We start from the raw sequence: 20500 nt of genomic DNA on the forward strand, positions 1-20500 counted from the left end.
CTTACTCACAAATAGACAGTGCGAGTACGGTGCACACTCGTGTTTTTAATCATATCCAGGGGAAAAAAATGCAATTTATTAAAATCACAACTGTAGGATCCTTCTTCCACTTTGCTTACAATTTAGATCCCATCGTGAGGTCAGCTGGACCACAAAGCCAGATTGTCGGTTCATCACGGTATAGCCGTGCTGCAACTGACATATTTCCTTTGCCCCAGACTGTAACCATTAGACTCGAAACACAGCTGGGAGGAGGCTGTAAAATCATCTTTTATCAAAGATGGTATTTATGATTGAGTGTGGTACGATCTGGCAAAGTACGCTGACACTATTGTGGACATTGTCACAGGATCATTTTGCAGATTGCTGTCATGTGTGACTGGAACTGAAAAACCCAGTGACATGTTTTCATTGGATTTAAAGGGATTGGAAACAATTTAGGATGCTAAGGTCCAAAGGTTAGCTAGAGTTTTGTACTCAAGAGTGTGTTGTAATATTAAAATGAATTACTGTCTAAATTTAGTCATGATTGCATAATTTCTTCATGTATCATTCCTTATTTATTTCAGTCATTAAGAACTTCCTTTATTTTGTCATAGTTAGATGTCAGTTGTGTTTTATTTTTGGCCAGAATAGGCCCCAAATGTTATCTCATCTGTGCCAACCAGAACTGTTTTAGACAGGGGCATGTTGATGGGAATGTCCACTCTTAAAGTCTTAGTTTTCTTTCAGCCTATTTTAGTATAGGAATGAACTTGATCTTTCTACAGCCATTGTCTATACGTCATTCGTGCGCAGAATATTCTGTAATAAAATAAAATAAACTTGAAGTATCTGGTCATCACACCAACCTTTATTTTGATAACCTACCATTTTGCTCCCAATCTAACAATATTAGCTTATGAAATGAAATGAAATGATCTGCATTTCTATAGCGCTTTTCAAGTCAATGACTTCCCAAAGCGCTTTACATTGTGCTTCACATTTCCCAATAGCGGCCGTGATCTGTGCAGCCATGTAAGGCGCTAACCTGCTTATTGGGGGTATTGGGGGTTAAGTGTCTTACCCAAGGACACTTCGGCATGTAACACGGACAAGCCGGGATTCGAACTGGGATCCCTTAATCCTAAAACGATCGCTCTACCTCCTGAGCTACTGCCGCCCCCAAGTTTAGTTAGTTTATTAGTTTACATTATTAGCCAAGAAAAAATGGGGACCAAAGTCTGATTAGAAGTGTGCAAAAATGAGAACCGTTTTAAGGCAATTTAAACGGAACTTTATGAATGGGAGATGTATTCGATTTTTTTGTTGTGTTTTCTCTATTTCCATTTTCCACGGGCTACTGTTGCACTCTTGTCCTGGTAGTTCGATGTATTCTGAAATTGTTAAGTCAACTCAAAGGATTTTCTGACAAAACACTGTTCAACCAGCCCCCTAAAGTAGTCATATGGATGAATATTGTGTTTGTAGAATATATTTTTCATTATTTTTTTAAATTTCTTGTTATTTTTTCATTATTTTTTTTGATGAATGACTTTTTTATGATTTGATTTGATTTATATTAATTTATGTGTAGTTATTTCGGGGGGTTTGGGGCATTTTTTATTCATGATCTTGTTTTTTTTGTTATTTTGTGGTGGATTTCATAATTATGTATATATTTTTTGTTTATGTTATTCATTTTTCTTAATTCCTGTAATTGATGTTTTGGGGGAGATTTATAATTTTATATCATTTTACTTTTTTTTTTTTAATTAAAAAAATCTACTATTCCATTCATAAAATGTATCCTTAAACGATGCATGAGTAATTTATTGAAAAATGTTTCAATAGTTTCTCCATGACTGAACGATAACCAAAATATTTTTTTGTATCGTGTGTATCTGATTTGGATTATGCCTAATAATGCAAAACAATTTGCAAATACTTCTTTTATTTAAAAGTCAACGTGCTCACATCAATCTTAATTCTTATTTTTGTGATCTCAACCTCAAAAGTTTGACTTTTGGCTATCGAAATGTCAAAATCAGCGCAACAACCGCTGCTTTTACCTCCAACTCAGCAAATGTACCCATCAGTGATGAAGGGATGATGTCAGGGGGAAAAAAAGGAAAAAGAAAATAGCGAGTTCCTGCGGTTGGTCGTGGCTTTAGCGCTCTAAAATCAGCATGCCAAGACCCTGATGTCCAAATCCGCCATTTGGACTAGTGATGAGAATTCCAGCTATTTTTAGAGAAGCCACTCTTTCATCCCGGCTCACTGAAAAGAGCTTCCCAATGTTTTGTCAATTTTTGGGGTTTTCAATGATATATTGCCAACAATCACAACATTATGCATTAAATAGTTTGAAAAAATATTTATGTCTACTAATTCATAATAGTGTTTATTGTTTCAATATACAGTGAGCTTTTACCTCATTTGAACTTTCAAATAGTTTATACAAAGAAAACAACACAGAGATGACACCACTCATATTTAGAAGTCACAAGCACCTTTGAGGGACAAAAAAAGAGAAAAGGAGATGGTGAAATAGAAAGAGGGAGAGAGACTGAAAGAGAGAGAAAGAGAACAACAGCGAACGAGTGAGAGAGGAAAAGAGAGACATACAGAAAGGGAGAAAGGGAGAAAGAAAGACGGATAAAAAAGAGAGGAGGTTAAAAAGGAGAAAAAGAAAAGGAGAGAGAGAGAGAGAGAGAGAGAGAAAGAGCAAGAGAGAAAAAGAAAAAAGAGACAAACAACAAAATCTGAAATAGAGAAATAGAAAAAGAAAAAAAAGAGAGAGAAATAGGCATAGAAAGAGAGAGAAAAAGACAAAACAAAAGAGCAAGTGAGAAAAACACAGAGCGAGAATGAGAAAAACAGTAAAAACAGACAGAGAGAGAGAGAGAGAAAAGAGAAAGCAAGAAAGAGAGAGAGAAAGAGAGAGCATTTCAAAATGAGATGGCTCGTTATCGCTAGAGATCCAGCTCTTTCCGCTCACTTGAAAGAGCTGGCTCCTTAGGCCGTTTCGGTCGCGAACGACCCATCACTAAATTAGACCCCGACCAGCTCCACACATGCAAAAACACACTTAAGACACATGTCCCTGCAGGCGCGCACACACGGAAAGCGGGCGGTGCAACAATCCATGCTCATGTGGAGTTTGGCTGTGGAGCACGTCCGGAATGGATGGTTTGATGAGCATGACAAGGAAGCCAATCAAAACGCCCCGACCTTGGCAGCGACCGCATCGGAACTCGAATCAATGCTCCAGGGAGACATTTTTGGAAATCGAAGAAAAATGAGGAGGGGATGGAAGAGTATTCCAATGACGTATTGGGAATATAGTCTAACGTCCCTGGTTAGAGACGAGGTGTTTGGTTTCTGGACACATGTTTCTCCTGCTTCTCCAGTTTGTGGGTCACAGCCTCGCTAAATCTGATTTAATGGTTTGTTTTATGCCCCGAGTATTGATCTTGTTCATTATTTGTTCCCGATGTTGTTCTTGTTCCCAGACCACCACGATGTTTTTCCTTTTAGGATTAAGACTTTTGGCTGTCAACTCTCAACTACAGCTTAATAGACATCAATTTGACTAATGTGTCAACTTTCAAGTGAGGATGGGCGGGATGAGTTTTATTAATTTGACTGATTTGTTGATTTTGAAGTAGGATTAGGCCAAGGGTGTCAAATTCACATGGTAGGGAAAAAAAACCTTTCACTGGGCTGAACGAGTAGATTCAAAATTTAGAGAAAGAATGAGGGAAAGAAAGACTGAGAACGAAAAAGAGAATAAACGAAAATGTTGGAAGCGGTGACGCCGTAATGACAAAAAACTGAAAAAAGGGCATGTTGCTTCATTTAACCCTTTTTTTTATTTATTACGTGGTCTGTAGAGTCAGACTTACAAGAAACATGGCAATGGCAACAATTACAATCACTTCACCAAAAATTCAAGCATTTTCCTTACCTTAAAAAAAACTTTATAATGTAATGATTTTTAAGGATTTCAAGCACCCGTACAACCCCTGTGAATAGAGAAAATATTTAATTTTACTTTGTAAGGACACCTCAACCTACGTACCCCATCTTAGACCAAAATTTCAACCGACAGTGTGCCTTGAAATAACACACTGCTTTAAAAAAATATGTGAGGTGAGGTTTATAGTTCCTAAACGATTAAAGTAATAATTTTCCGCACAGATTTATAACCTACTTTGGGGCCGTATGGCCCAGCCCTATTTTGTATAAAAAAATAAGAGTATATCTTTTGGATTATACCGGTGTGTTTATTCCTGTTTCCTTCGGACTGTGACGAGATTAGTTCTTCCTTTCAACAGCTATCGTGGCTACACTTCATTCTCTTTCCTTCTCGATCGTTTGTCTGATAATCACCTCAGCTTTTGTCTCCTCTAGAGGAATTTGTCTGCCGCTGACATCTTCGCTTACCGCCTCCGTTCTCGATTTGCCTGTGGGACACACAGTACTGCAAACTCCACTATCTGATCTGAAGTTCCTGTCCAGAACACTATGCAAAAAGATCCTTCCATTGCCTGAAGGCATTTATTAGGGAGAAGCTCAACAAACAAAGCGATGGGGATATTCGGATGTTCACAACCAGTGTTGGGATGAATGCATTAAAAAGGAACACGTTCCTGGAATGTAATTACTTTACTCGGTAACTGGTATATTAATGTGTAATAAAAAAAAATGTTGGTAACTTCGCCGTTGTTACTACATGGGGCTTTATTGTGTCATTCATCAAATACAGACAATGAATCTGAAACTTTCACTGCAGGATATTTCGGCATCAACTTAATACAGTTACGGTGGCGCCATCTCGAGTAGAGTACGAGATCAATGAATTTCCCCTCATGCAGATATTCTCCCTCTCGTATCCACCATTTTTATTCGTGTATCGCGCGCACTCGTGTACAAAGTATGCCACTAAATTTGGAGTAAAAACATCGGTATAAAATTTTGTTACACTTTCTCAGCTAAGTGACAAGTGCCTATTATTAAAATAATTTATTGGAAACGTAAACTATGAACAAAATACCAACACACAACTTACTACATAGTGATTTACTGCCCTTCAAAGTTGTGAATCATCCTGATTTTTTGCATATGTATATTTCAGGACAACTTTTTGTTTTCTCCATTCTCTAACATTTATCTCTGGTACTACGCCGAAACATAGTGTGACAATGACATAAATTCGAATGCCTTTTCATTTGTCATCCTAATCACTGGTGGTCTAACGGTTAGGATTCAGACCATCACGACCCAGGTTAGATTCCCGTTGCATCTGATGTTTTGCGATATTTACGGCTGATCAATAATTGCAAAAATACCACCTGAAAACCTTGTGTAAAACCTGCACCCGAATGTATTCGAGTTATTTTTCATGGAGTCAAAACTGCACACCATACACAAATGAATACGGTACTCATATCTAAGCCAAATTCACAACTATAAAATAAAATAATCATATCAGGGGTCAGCTTACGTCACATATTTGGTTGTGTCAGCACGTGGGGAGGGGGGTTGGCGTATACAGGAACAACAAACCAATAAATAAGGTAGCTACTTTCTCGGTAACGAGTATTGTTACTGAAAAACAAATTGTAACAATACTCTCGTTCCTACTTCATGCGTTATTACATTACTCCACTACTTTGTCAATACAGGTCATTAATTATAGTATCCGATGATTGTTGTGTTCTCTTGCTTCACTTGCGTTGTCACATACATCCCTTGATCTATGCGCGGTGAAAACGTAAAAGGTATTTTTATTTAACTTCAAAATACAATTGAATTATTGTTATTGTGACGCCATCTCAAGCACAGAGTATAAAAACACTGAATTTCTTCTCATGCAGATATTCTCCCTACCGTATACAGACGCTGCCCTACTTACGAACGAGATCCGGAAGATCGTTCGTAAGTTGAATTTGTTAGTAAGTTGCTTCAGTTCTATATTTTGTATGTTTAAGGTTTATATAAGTATGTTTAAGGCTTGTATAAGTAACCTGTATTGTTTTGTACTAAAAAAATAAACATTTCATAAAATAATATGCTCTATAATAATAAATTAATTCAAGTTTAACTTACTTTTGGAAGATGGGCTTCAAGAGGTCCTCCTCCATGGTAGAGTGGACGAAATAAGAGCGATCCAACCATTTTCTCAACCACATCAAGGTTTCTTATTCCACTTTAGTTTCAAAAGAAATGGCTCGCCTATTCTTTACACTTTACACCAACCATATTGAATGGATGCACGAGATATTAAAAAATAAAAATGTCAAGGTTCTACAGTATAGAATGTTTACACACAAACTAGGAAGAGGAAGCGGATTTTGTCTTCGGGACGGATGCTGGGTGACCTCTCACAGCGCCACTTGCTGTTAGCGGCAGAAAGAAGCACTTCAGTACTGTCCTGTACTCGGAAGGAGGTGCACACAATACAAATCTAACAGCAATGTCCGGATATTTTCCGACATTCCGAAAAAAATCTACCATTTTTCGTAAGTCCAATGGTCGTAAGTTGGGGAGCGTCTGTATTTATTTCATCATGTAGCTATTTCCAGGTATTTTTAGGTGGTTGGCTTCTATGCCAATATATAGTTATTTGTGACTAGCTACTTTTGGAGTAACGTGCTGCTGTTGGATGTCAGTAACTAACATTTTTAATGAAGTAACTAATAATTGTAACGAATAGCTGTTTTTCAGTAACGCGGCCTTAACACAGTTGACAATATTGGGTTGATGCCTATTGGGGCATTAGGAAAAAAGGAAGATGTGGTTTCAGTGGCATCTGTGGGCAACATCAGGTGTTTTGTCTAATGAGCAAAGCCCTTCACGATTGTCTGCTCATCACGCTAAATAGTAGCGACGTGGCCTGTTTCCGTCCTTATGTTAATCACACGCCCGTTTTTACAAATGCTTGAGCGTCGTTGTCCAGTCGCTCTATTTTTAGACCTGATGTCATACCCGAATTAGCATGCAAGCCCGCTCAGCCGTAAGGATATGCGAGACCGTTCATGGCGGGTTTAGCGGGATTTTCCGTGTGTGCGGCGCTTAAATTAGCATTCTGAAATTGGTCGGTTTGTGAGAAAGCATGAAATCGAATTTGATTGCGATTGGGGATATTTGAGTGGAATAACTCAGGGCTATATTTAAGTCGTGGGATACAGCCTTAGTTTGACCATTTAGGACAGGAGCGCAATGGCGCATTTCTACGACTAGCAATGGGAGTGCCGTGGAACACTTCTACTATTAAGGATAGGTTTATTTCCAGGTCTCTTAGCCAATGAAAATCAGGTAACATCGTCCAAGGAGATTCATGTCTGATATTATATATATATATATATACACACCACAGCTATATCCCCCTAGTGGGAGGTGGCTAGAGTCATTTCTGACTCTTTTTGGGAGATTGATTCAGAGGAGGGGATTCCCAGCCCCTTCGCTCAACCCAACTGAGGTGTTGGGAGTCATTAGGTGACCAAACCCCCCAATTCCAATCCCTAATGCTGAACGCCAAGCAGGGAGGTAACGGGTAACAATGTTTAAGTCTTAGGTATGACTCGGCCTAGGCTTGAACCACAACCTCCCAGTTTGGGGCGGGCGCCATACCCCCAAGGCCACCGAGCTGGTATTATAATATATATAAATATATAGTCATCATTGGCCGTGAATGAGTCCAATCTTTGATGTCTAGTCTTTAGTGGCAGTGGCTAACCTTTAAGTTTTCAGTTAAACAACGAAAGTTTTAATCTTGGGCTTTGATTTGAAAACTTTGCATTCCCCAAATATTAAATCATTTAATGCCATAACTTATACAGATGCTTTCAGAAGCATCATCCCGATGGGCCAAAACTTAGATACGTATGTTTTCTGTTTTATTTTAAAAAAACTTTTTTAAAGACTGGTCAGTAATCATCAAGCTTCTAGGAATTATTTCAGTATGATAAATCACCACAACATGGCAGGAATCTTTGATCAGATCTTTGTCCACAAATCGAGGAGCCCGCTCTTCCAGGCGTTGCTTCCTCTATCCAGCGATTGGGAGTGTGCGGGCAGCCCCCGTGTGATCGCAATCGTGTGATCACGTCACCGGAAACTCAAAAGTTCTTGCAAAAGTTCAATGTTCTTGCATTGAAATGTTATTTTGCAAGCAAAGTGCCTTTGTGTTTATGGAAACAATGATTAGCTATTGGGGGTATCGTACATGCAAAAAAGTTTCAAAGTGAAATTTCTCGTTGGAATGCATCATTTCACAAAAAGCCGTATTCTCAGTTTTATTGGAAACCAGTATTTTCAAGAAACTTGCAATGTTCAACTTTTGTTTACTACACAATAGTAAAAGCTTGAAGCATACTTTTATCTAATGAAAGACAAGTGTTCAAACTTACTTACTTTCTAGTATGGCCTATGCCTATACTGTATAACTAGAGAACTAGAATTTCTTCAGGAGAATCATCTGGCATTGAATAATTTAATGTAATTTTTTTCATATTATGAATACACACAACGTTTCTTCCACCGTTACAGTTGGATTAATCTCCAGTTCCTCAGTGACCCTAATTAGTACAAGCGCTTTAGAAAGTAGATGGTTCATAGCCCAGCATTTATCATAATATCTTAATAAGGGCTTGAGCAAATAAGATGTGTCATTTCCTGCAGTGAGCCGCAGAGGATAGAGATAATGGCTGAGCTGTGAGGAATTCAACTTTTGCCGCCGTGTAAAAAGTGTCTCCACGGGCCTCGCAAGAGTACAATGAGCTTTTTAAAGACGAAAGCTGAACGATAAGAGCATTTTTATTCTCACCGTATGAGTTCCAACACGGGAGGTTAGGGTGATAAGGAGAATTATACGTGCAAAGTTTGACAGCTCGACTGGAGATGGTGAAGAAGTAAGAATCTCGTGTGGTGGCAAACGGAGGCCGAGTTGGGAGTCACAGTAGAGAGAATGGGGGCATTGTACAAGAGAAACAAAGATGTGCATTGACTTTCTTTGTTTGCTACTGATTTTTGAAAGACAATGAAGAGTGCTAAGAGAGCTTTTCCTTTTTAATAGTGTTGTAACTAACACGTTACAAAGGAGCGCGTTTCTGGAACACAAGTACTGTACTTTTGTCAGTAACAAATACTGTAATGCGTTATTGATAACATTTTGTAATTCAATTGTCGTTACAACAGAGTATTACTCCGCTACCTGTTGAAAGAAGATCCTAAACAGCAATGTCCCCTGATGGCTAACCTTTCCTCTGTACTCACTATGTAACATACAATTATCCATCCTGCCAGCAACGATTAACAACAGTGAGCGTAGTAGAACTGAATCAAGCACAGAGCGCGATGAATTTCTCCTCATAAAGATATTCTCCATACGGTGTGTACAGACTCAGAGACAGTTTTTTCCCCAGAGCCATTACCACCCTAAACACACACCGCACAAAAAACTGAAAAACTCTTGCAAAAACACTACCTCATACGAGCGTAAATGGTACTCATGTCTATATTTCTTGCACAATGTTGACTGCACGATGTTTACTTCTCACCTTGCACAATGTTGACTATCTTTTTTTGCACTATGATGACTATTTTTGCACCAAATGCATATGTTGACCATTTTTTGCACTATGATGACTATTTTTGCACCAAATGCATATTGCTCAAACCCTACGATACCAAACTGTATGTAACATCCTATATGCCGACGTTTCTTGTGTACATTTTGTGTAAATTATAACTATAACCTTATCCTCCTTGTTTTATAACCTTATCTTCTCTGTTCCTTTATCTTCCTGGGTTTTTTACCTCACTGTGAATGTGTGAACCTGGAGTGGCATGCCCAATTTCGTTGTCACAATATGTTAACCCATTTTGTAACAATGACAATAAAGGTATATTCTATTCTATTCTATTCTACTTGCATGCAAACTCCTCACAGGAAGGTTCGATCGCATGACCTCAGAACTATGCCTCGGACGCGCTAACCTTTCAGCCGCCGTGCTGCCCCGTTAATGTATTAGTTAATGAAATTTTCTGACAGGAATATTAAAGGGCTTTCTCGGAAAATGTGAGAATTGCAATAAAGTTCCTTATTTTTTTGTAGTGCAAGTTAAAAAAAATGTAAAATCATACATTTAGGATTCATTACAAACTCTTATTGTTCAATATTTCTGATTATGGTAAAAACTCAAATATCCCATCTCAAAATGTTAGAATGTCTTGAATAAGTATACTAGTGATCTATAATCAGCAATACTAAAGTAATAAAAGGCTTAATAATTTAGTTTAGATGTAATGAGACCAGAATGTATGACCTTAAAAATATTCGGAGACAGTGCTTTATAAGGCAGAATTGTTTAGTCTGTGTTGTTGTTGAGTGTCAGAGTTTGCACAATATTGTGGCCAGTGTTATACAAGATTACATGATAATGATACGCTACGATCCGGGTCATAATTGAGTCCATTTTCCATCCAAATATCTTTTCAATGTCACCACATTATTTTTGCTCCAGTGTTCACTTGAACCTGCAGGTCAACATCAAGAACACTCCCCTGCAAAGTGGAATAAATCTCGTAACACGCTCCCCCTGGCTAATTTCAAACACAAAAGAGTGTATTGAAAGCTGAGGACAAGCCGCGAGAGGATAAAACACAGAGGATTGTGATCTCTCATGCGTAGGAAGTCATAACAGTCAAGAATAAAAGAAACAAAGTGCATTTAGTCGACGAGTCTCCCTGTCGATTCGGGGTCACTGCATTTGAAAGTGGAGGATGACTCGAGTCTGTTGAGCTCTGCAAGTCCAACAAGGTCCAGATATCAAAGTATTAAGATTTGAGGATGTTGTTTTTATAGATGTTGTCAAAAAAATGATGAATTAAAATTGTGCAGTTTAGTCTTTTTAGTCTCCGTAGTTGATCATCTTACTGGTGCTTTTTAGCCCTCATTTTTGGTTGCAATACACCACACAGCGACATCTAGTGGTCAATTAATATACACTTGGCCTTTAATGACATTAAATGACGTTGGCACAAAATAGGATATTTTAGACAATTTGAGTCGCTGCAGTTTGTATACTTTGGTTGCACTACACCAGAGGTCTCCGCAGACCTGTTCTGAAAAATAGCTCACCAGTGCTGGATCATTGTGATTTTCTAGTAAAATGAGTTTTGTGGTGGTTGAGACTGAGTCTATTTAACCCTACTTCTAATAATTAACCCAGTAAGAGCGTGGTAACAACATATTAATAACATAATATTGTTATTTAAGCAATGCATATCAAACTGGGTTCCCCTTGCGCTGATTTCAAACAAACAGTAGTTCTCAGCTTGAAAAAGGTTGGAGACCCCAGCACTACATAATACAGAAGCCCACTGTCCCTTTAAAGTCTGTCTTCTTTTGAAAAAATACATGAGAAAAAAAATCATAACATTAGAAATACTATAAATTAGCAAAATTAACTGCCATAGAAGACGATTTAGCTCAGTTTAGTTATTTTTCTTATTTTACAATGTTTTTTTTTGCACTTAAAATGAAAGTATAAAATATCGTAAATAATCACCGTTACCAGATGATTTAGCTCATTCAAAGTATTGTTAGAATTTTAAGTCAAGTCAAGTTGTTTATTTGTATAGCCCTTGATCACAAAGAATCTCAAAGGGCTGTACGGACTACAGACTATTATTACACTATCCCCTGATCTAAAACCTAAATGAGGGCAAGGAAAAACTCAAAACCTCACCATGAGGAAAATGAAAAAACCTTGAGAACACTTCCCAAAGGTATCACATGACATATGACAACAATAAAAACATCCCCCAAAAGGAGAAAAACAAATACTGTATATTTACCAGATCCAAATAAGCTTATTTTTATGTCTAATTAGCTCAAGTTTAAAGGTGCTTTGCAAACTTGAGGCAAAGGCCACAATGACACCTTAGGCCAAAGGTGGCAGTCAGGAGTAAAGTATCAGCAGCAGATAAAAAGATGAAAGAAAATTTGGAGCCTTAAATTGAAAATGCTGACCGTCCAACCTGGCAGAAATTCACAGTGAGCCTCTAACCTCTCGTCTCATGCTTCCCCTTCGCCACAATCAAGCGTGTGATGCCAACGATCAAAGCGCACCCACAAGTCAACTGAATCTGATTTTTTTTTAAGTTGAGATAAGACAAAGTGTGAAGTCCTCTGAAACAGCTCCAACCACGGGGCCATGGATCAGTACTTGGCCGCACGGAAAGAAAAATAAGTTCCATTATTTTTTGCCTATTACTGTTTTACTGACACCACTTTGTTTTAGACTAGCTTTGAGGTGGTGCGTTTGAATCAAAATCATTGTTGGTTGCACAGGCGAGCGCAGTTGCCTGTCAGACAGTGAAAATGTCACGTTGGAGACGAGGACGCCTGCTTGTAGAAGATCGGCGAAGAATGAATCAAACCAAACTTCTGCGCTTATAGCCAATCAGCATAGAGAATGGTCAACTACTGCCCACTATGTGATGTTCGATATTATACAGTAAAAGATAGTCAACAAACTTAGCGATGGAAAAATCTCTGGCAACAGAGTTGGAGGATGCAAGAATCCTATGTCAAGAACAGGATAACTAGACAACATAACACCAACACACATAGCCAGGGTTGGTTCTCTTATATTAGGCTTCCAAAATATTAAATAGAGGACTTGAGCTGACCCGCTTGGATGCTGTGACCTTCCCTGCTTTTGCCAATTCCCATCTAAAAGCACTATTGCACACATTATCCAGTTCGAACCTGTTACGACCATGAGTCACACATAGGGACATGGAAGAGGCTGTGTCGCTGCCTCAGGTTCAATTTCATCTACTGGGCTCCCTGTGTGAAGTTTGCATGTTTGCCCCATGCCCCCGGGCTCGGCGGTTTCTTCCTACACTCTAAAAACATGGCTGGGATGGGCTCCAGCATCCCTGTGACTCTAGTGAGGCTAAGCGTTTAAGAAAATGTTCCACATGATTATACAGTAGAGTTACGCTCATTATTATTATTATTATTCCATCCATTTTCTGCACCGCTTTTCCTCACTAAGGTCGCAGTGGTGCTGTAGCCCATCCTTTCCATCTTTGGACAGTGGGCAAGAGACATCCTGAACTGGTTGCCAGCCAGTCGCACGGGACACGGAGACATACAACCATTCTCAAGCTCAATGACAACTAGGGACAATTTGGACCAGCCAATTAGCGATGCATGTTTTTGGAATTTTGGAGGAAGCCAGAAGGCCCGGAGGAAACGCACGCAGGCACGCAAGGAACTTGCAAACTCCGCACGGGATGGCTTCGGTAGCTGGAATCGAACCCTGAGCCTCTGCAGCTTGAGGCCTCGCGGTAACCACCCAGACCCCGTGAACGCCATGATGACACCCAAATGTTCCACATGATTACACACTGGAAGTAGGCTCATTATTATTAATGTTGTTAGTATTTTTAATATTATTTGAGAAGAAGTACAAACTCATTTAATGCCATCCTACAGGCTGGGCCAGGAACATATTGACAGACATTTAAACCAGTCCGTAGAACAAAATAAATTGGGGCTATAAAACCCACCAACTCTGATGTTTTGCTTCCCTGAAAATGACAAGAGCGGATTCCTTGTTGTGTAATTGCATGCAAATTCCTTGCAAACATGCACGATTGACCGAGCAATATCCCCAGAGTCAAAATTTCGCCGTGTCCCTTTTGCGTCACAGAATCTGCTTGTGCCTATTTTGTCTGGAGTGACGACGTTTGTTTTTCCCTCCTGAGATTTTGTCCGGTGTGTTCCCTATTGTTGAAAACGAGTACAGGCAGATGCGACCCAAAAGAAAGATTCTTGTGTAATATGTGCCCATCCACACAGGACCTCATTGAGTTCACATAGCAATCGTGATGTTGTTTGGCAAAGTCAAACTTTAAAACAAATAGTTTTAACGTGAAAATTTCTACTTATAAATTTGTTCCAATTTTATTTTCCAAGTGGACCCGGGGTCACGATCCAAAAAGAACCCGAGATAGGTGAAATTAATGACATAAAAACCTTTTTTTGGGGACAATGATTATGCAACAGGCAGCACGGCGGCACAGTGGTTAGCACGTGTGTGGCACAGTTCTGAGGTCATAAGATCGAAACTTCCTGTGTGGAGTTTGCATGTTCTCCCTGAGCTTGCGTAGGTTTCCTCCAGGCGCCCCGTCTACTCCCACATTCCAAAACCATGCATGTCAGGTTAATTGGCTGGTCCAAATTGTCCCTAGGTGTGAAAGAGCGAGTGAATGGTTGTCTGTCTCTGTGTGCCCTGCAACTGCTTGGCAACCAGTTCAGGCTATCCCCTGCCCACTGCCCGAAAACGGCTGGGATGGGCTTCAGCACCCCCGCGACCCTACTGAGGATAAGCGGTGCAGATAATGGATGGATGGATGTATTACGCAGTAAAAAACTCAAATAGTCTTTTTCATCCAGAGTGCCGGGACACACTAATGTGCCGTGACCTTGTCTATGTCCAATTTTATCTTTGCCAAAAAGTTCTGTACCTTCATTTTTCCAGTGATAAAACAAGCAAGAAACATTTGCGTATTCACAAGTACTTGTCAGCAGATTAAACTCTTTTTTTTCTATTGTAATCATCTGTTTATGGGATATTAATATAAATTCAAATTGCATCACAAACAATAAAAAAGCAAACTAAGTTCAAATCTTGCTTCTAAATGTTGCTAATTTTAATTATTTAAGGATTTTACAAAAAAAAAAGAAAGTCAGTTGAATTTGTTTGCAAGTTGCTCCAGTGCTATATTTTATCCCGGCTACTGAACTGTTTTTTCTGCTCCCGATACCGCCATCGCTCGCCACGGAAATACCACTTCCGCGTCTGAGCAACCTGCTCCCCGTGACCAGCGATCTCTGGATCGTGTGTGCAATCCTTTCCCTTCTTCCTAATAAAACTGAGAGAAACGTACGCAAGTGGGTCCTGTCTCTGTTCTAGTCCTGACATGTATGAGTAACCTGTATTGTTTCTTACTAGAAAATAATCATTTCATAAAATAATATGCTCTATAAAGATAAATAAAGTTAAGTTTAACTTACTTTTGGAAGATGAGCTTCAAGAGTTAGACTACTTCTTCCTCCATAAAAAGCGATCTCAACTGCATCAAGCTTTCCTCTTCCATTTTAATTTCAAAAGAAGAGGCTTGCCTCTTCTATACACTTTAAACCAACCATTTTGAATGGATGCACGAGGCATTCAACAATAAAAATGTCAAGGTTCTTAGGGCACTGGAGATAAAGTATAGAATGTTTAAACTTGGAAGAGGAAGCGGATTTCTTCTTCAGGGTGGATGCTTGGTGACCTCTCACAACGCCACACGCCGGTAGCGGCGGAAAGAAGCACGACAGTACTGTCCTGTATGCGGAAAAAGGTGCACACAATACAAAATCTAACTTACAGCAATGTCCTGATATTTTTCGACATCCCGAAAAAAATGTTTTTCGTAAGTCGAACGGTCGAAAGTAGGTGAGCGTCCTTACTAAATTTTGGCAATATGATAGTAGAAGCTTGAAAAATATCAAACTTATTATTATTTTCCTTTCAACATTTTCGATGTACGGTGTGCCTTGAAATCTTTTAACGGAAAAAAATATGTGCCTCGGCACAAAAAAGGTTGAGACACACTGCTTAATTACCATTAAAAACAATGTACATATTAAAGCTCAAGTGTATTGATGCACAGTAAAGGATGTGGTACACAATGCACTATGCAAATCAGTGAAGTAGCGAAATCGTGAAAAGTGAACAACATTATAGCAAGGGTACATTGTTTCACTCCAACTGGGTATGGCAGCGCAAAGACTTTTTGGATATATTTTTTATAAATTGTTTTAAAAAGTTGTATGTCGTTTGTCCTTTTCCAGTGCAAATATTTGTGTACAATAACAACAAAAACACATTTTTTCCCCCTTTTAAGCAGGTTGATAACATCACATCCTTAATACTGATTCACATAATAATGTTTATCCCCCCACACTTTTTAGGTCATGCAGCGTTTCCTAATAAATCATGGAAAAAGCCTTTTTCATGATAGAAGTTGAGTGTTGTTGACGAGTAAATAATTTAATATTTATTCAGACATTTGTTTTAATTCTGCATGCTTATAATGAAAAACATGTTTTTATTTTGACTATTGAACACCTGCCAAGAAGATTACTATAGGTGCCAGGGTTGGGTTATTTTTTACTATTATTACGCAGCGTTTTTCATTATTTTCACGACTATTGCCCACTGTTTTTTTATATCTAGTGTGTTATTTTCTGTCATGATTACCGATGTGATGCACCTGTGCCCGCTCCTTTGGCGCCAACTGCCTCGGACTCTGATTGGCTCCCTGTCCCTATTCAAACCCACTCCTTTCTGTCACCTGTTGTCAGTCCGTCTGCGAACCTCAGTTTACACTAGGCAAGCCTTTTTCGACCCTGACTCCCACCTGTTTTTTGCTCCCGTCTGTTCCCCGGCTTCGACCAGTTTTTGATCCTGACCACGTCTACTCTCCTCTCCTGGCTTACGACTCGTTTCCGACCCCGACCACGTTTTTGCGCTCTATTTTTCCGTTCCCGACACGCCATCGCTCGCCACGGAAGTCCCACTTCCACGTTCAGAGCGACCTGCTTCCCGCGCCCAGCGATCACCAGATCGTGGGTGCAACCCTTTCCTTTCTTCCAATAAAACTGAGAGAAACGTAACGCAATTGGGTCCTGTCTCCGTTCTGGTCCTAACAATTTTCAGTAATTGCCAATCATGCTGCTGTTATTTATTTATTGACCAGACCCTATTAGGTTGATCTTTTTGTAACACAAGAGAATCTAATAAAAATAAAGTGCTCTGGGGAGAACTTTAGGAACAGGTTAGATTATTATACTTTTAAGGATTTTTACGGTCCTTTGTTTTCTTGGTAAGTTCAAAATTTAATTGGGTCTCTTCCCTTATTTGGAGTGCGTATTAAACTATAAATTTATAAGTTGTCTTGTTTTTCTTTTCCCACTCTGATATTTTATAGAATTAAAACAAATCTTTTCCGCTTAAAGCACGTAATAACATCAATTCTTTAACTCGCGTCTGTCTTCAGACTTTTTTAAATAATAAAACTATCGAAGATAAGACCACCTTTTAAATCAAAATGACTCAAATCATAGTACATGTTTTAGACTGTATTAGGTCATGCAACTGCAGCTGTTCCAAATAAAACACAGTCCAAAAACTCCACAATAGCAGAGAGAGCATAATGGGAGCAGAACCCCGAGGGGGCCGGTGCATCCACTGAGAGAAAAAAGGTCATCTAAGATGAACATCTGACTTTTCTGGTCAGGGGACCCGGAGGTACAGCCGAGGGTGTTTCGTGCACAACTGTTCTCCAAAACTGTCCCGAAAGACAAACTTGGACTTGAATATACTTCAAGAGAGATCACTACACAGACAAAAATCCTCCACGGGGTTGTGATAAAATCTCTAGCCGAATCAGTGAACTAGAAGTTGGCTTACCTGGATTTGGAGTTTTCTTCATCCTGTTTGGTGTCCACTTGCACTTGTGAAGCAGAGGAAGGGATTTATCTTGCTTGATGGTGTACTTTGAAAGTGATTCCTTGCTGCACACAGAGCGAATGTTAGGCTTGATTGGCTGTGTGCTGGGGATGCAGGGATGCAAGACTTATTAAAGGGGAGGGGGTGGGTTTGGAATCCCCTTCATGACGTAGAAATAGGAGGTGTTAAAGGAGGGCTTTCGTTTGGATAAGAAACAACAGGGATGATCGAATATACAATATGAATGCTAGTGTTTGTTTTTAATTGGCTTTTTACACAATAGCACTTGAAAACAGATGTATTCTTGTCAGGTTTTTGGTGGTGGACCCATGTGAGGGAAGCCGGAACTGAGGCAGAGATGTTTCAAAAAGAATGATGGTATTTAACTCATTCAATGCTATAACTTATAAATACATTTTCAGAAATGTTTTTTTGTTTGTTTTATTTTTTTAAACTATTTTACATACAGTAGTTTGGCGCTCCTCATCAGTCATCTGAAAATGATTTCAGGATGACAACCTATCATTAACTAGCAGGAGTGGCTTTAATCAGTTCTTTGTCCACACATAGCGGGAGCTCTCACTTCCTAGTGCTCCTACCTGTATCCAGCGTTTGAGAGAGTGTAGGCAACCCAGAGTAATTGTAATGAAGCAGTGTGTTGAGAATAGTGAATATAGGAATAAGTACAGACCTTTAACACTTATAATGCTTTTTAATTTCAAAAAGAGATGACAAAGGGGAGAAGTATGACATTTGGTACACCCCTGCAGGAAGGCGACCGCCATGGTGACCGAAAACAGGTGATCACGTCACCGGAAAACGTCGGGCACTGAAGAGTGCTTGCTAAGTTAATGCAAAAGTTCAGTGTTCTTGCAATGAAATTTCATTTTGCAAGCTAAGTCCTCTTGTGGTTATGGAAAGCATTGTTTAAATATTGGAGGGATCACAAATACAAAAAAAGCACAGAAGTGAAAGTTCTGCTTGAAATGCATCCTTTCACAAAACACAGTTTTTCCTCAAAAGCTTTTTTTGGAAACCAGTAATTTAAAAAAAACAACAACAATGTTCAACTGTTGTTTACTAAACAATGGTAAAAGTCTGAAACATACTTTTTTTTCAATGATAGTTGAGGGTTGAGTGGGCAGGCGACACCCTGAACCGGTTGCCGGCCAGTCGCCGGGCACACAGAGACAGACAACCATTCACTCGCTTGTTCACAATAAGGGACAGTTTAAACTGGCCAATCACTCCACAAGGGGAGGTTGCGGTAGCTGGACTTGAACCCTGAGCCTCTGCACCGTGGGGCTGTAAGTTAACCACCTACTGTATATACATACACACATGCACACACACACAAAAAAAAAAAAAAAAAATATATATATATATATATATATATATATATATATATATATATATATATATATATATATATATATATATATATATGTATATATATATATACATCCATTATCTGCAACTCTTATCCTCAGTAGGGTCGCGGGGGGTGCTGGAATGGCATTTCCAGGCAGTGGGCAGGGGACACCCTGAACTGGTTGCCAGCCAGTCGCAGGGCACACAGGGACAGACAATTCGCTCGCTCATTCACAACTAGGGACAATTTGGACCGGCCAGTTAACCTGACATGCATGTTTTTGGAATCTGGGAGGAAACCGTAGTGCCCGGAGGAAACCCACGCAAGCACGGGGAGAACATGCAAACTCCGCACAGGAAGATTGGTTGCTGATTTGAACCCATGATCTCAAAACTGTGCCGCACACGCGCTAACCACCACGCCGCCATATACATATATATATATATATATATATATATATATATATATATATATATATATATATATATATATATATATATATATATATATATATGTATATATACACACACAGTTCTGAGGTCATGAGATCGAACCTCCTGTGTGGAGTTTGCATGTTCTATGTGTGTGTCTGTGTGTGGAGTCAAAATTTGGAACAATTTACAAGACGAGATCAAACAATGTCCAACTATTCAATTGTTCAAATTTAAATACAAAAAAATATTCCTGGCGGAATACAGAGATGAAGAAATTGGAATTGTGAGTCTAGAACTATGGTTAACTTTGTGTTATTGTTCATATTGTTATATCACAACTGTCATTATTAATATTATTATAATTGTTGTTCTATCATTGGTGTATTTATTAGGGAAAATTAAGGGGTATGGAATAAAAGCATATATACACACATTTACTGTGTATACAATGATGAAATAGGCTAACTTGTCAGTATTATTTGGCAGGGGTGTGCTTGGAATGGTTTAAATTGAAATACGTTTATATCAGTTGACAGAATAACAACATTTTGCAGTCTACAGATCATACAAAAATTACAATTACCTCTTTGGGCGCCATACTAAATGTCTTTTTAGGAAATGAGAAGGCTCAGCTCCAAACCAATCACGTCTCACTTCTTTTCTGAAGCTTAGTCGTGATTGGTTACTTGAGTAATTGGTCAACTGGCCACGGACACGACAAGAAACTGGGATTTTTGTTGCTTAATTCTACAATTTCACAAACACAATTTAAATCTGAAAACGATAAATAGAACACATGATTAACAGCGACGAAATACCCATTTATCGACTAAATCCCACTCAAACAGAAAACATGTATGTGAAAAACTGTATTTACATTTACAACCTGCAATAAATGTATATGTATTTTTACTGTTTTGCATTTTGCACTCTCTTCATGGTACATAATGGCGAGACATCAAGAAATATTTATGGTGCTGCAGACGAGGTGAAGATTATCTTTTATTGTTTTTATTTTTTATGAAGCACGCAGATTTAGTTGGGATGATTTTTTTACTCGAACCACGCTTACTGTCCATTTCCTGCCAAATACTGCTCTCTGGTGGCTTCGTGACGTCAGAGGGATT

General features: G+C 39.0%; 1 protein-coding gene across 1 annotated transcript in view; it reads right to left on the reverse strand.

Moving 5' to 3' along the window:
• The window catches only part of LOC148360779 (neuronal-specific septin-3-like), a 147344-nt gene extending 129675 nt beyond the window's left edge, over window positions 1-17669 (reverse strand). The window contains exon 1 of the mRNA XM_088341690.1: window positions 17529-17669. Coding sequence (XP_088197816.1) covers window positions 17529-17550 — 22 coding nt within the window. The 5' untranslated portion in view covers window positions 17551-17669. The remainder of the gene's footprint in view (window positions 1-17528) is intronic.
• Window positions 17670-20500: the final 2831 nt, after the last annotated feature.

This window comes from Urocampus carinirostris, chromosome 8 (genome assembly GCF_059441175.1).
Source record: "Urocampus carinirostris isolate Australia breed hairy pipefish chromosome 8, RoL_Ucar_1.0, whole genome shotgun sequence".
Taxonomy (NCBI): Eukaryota; Metazoa; Chordata; class Actinopteri; order Syngnathiformes; family Syngnathidae; genus Urocampus; species Urocampus carinirostris.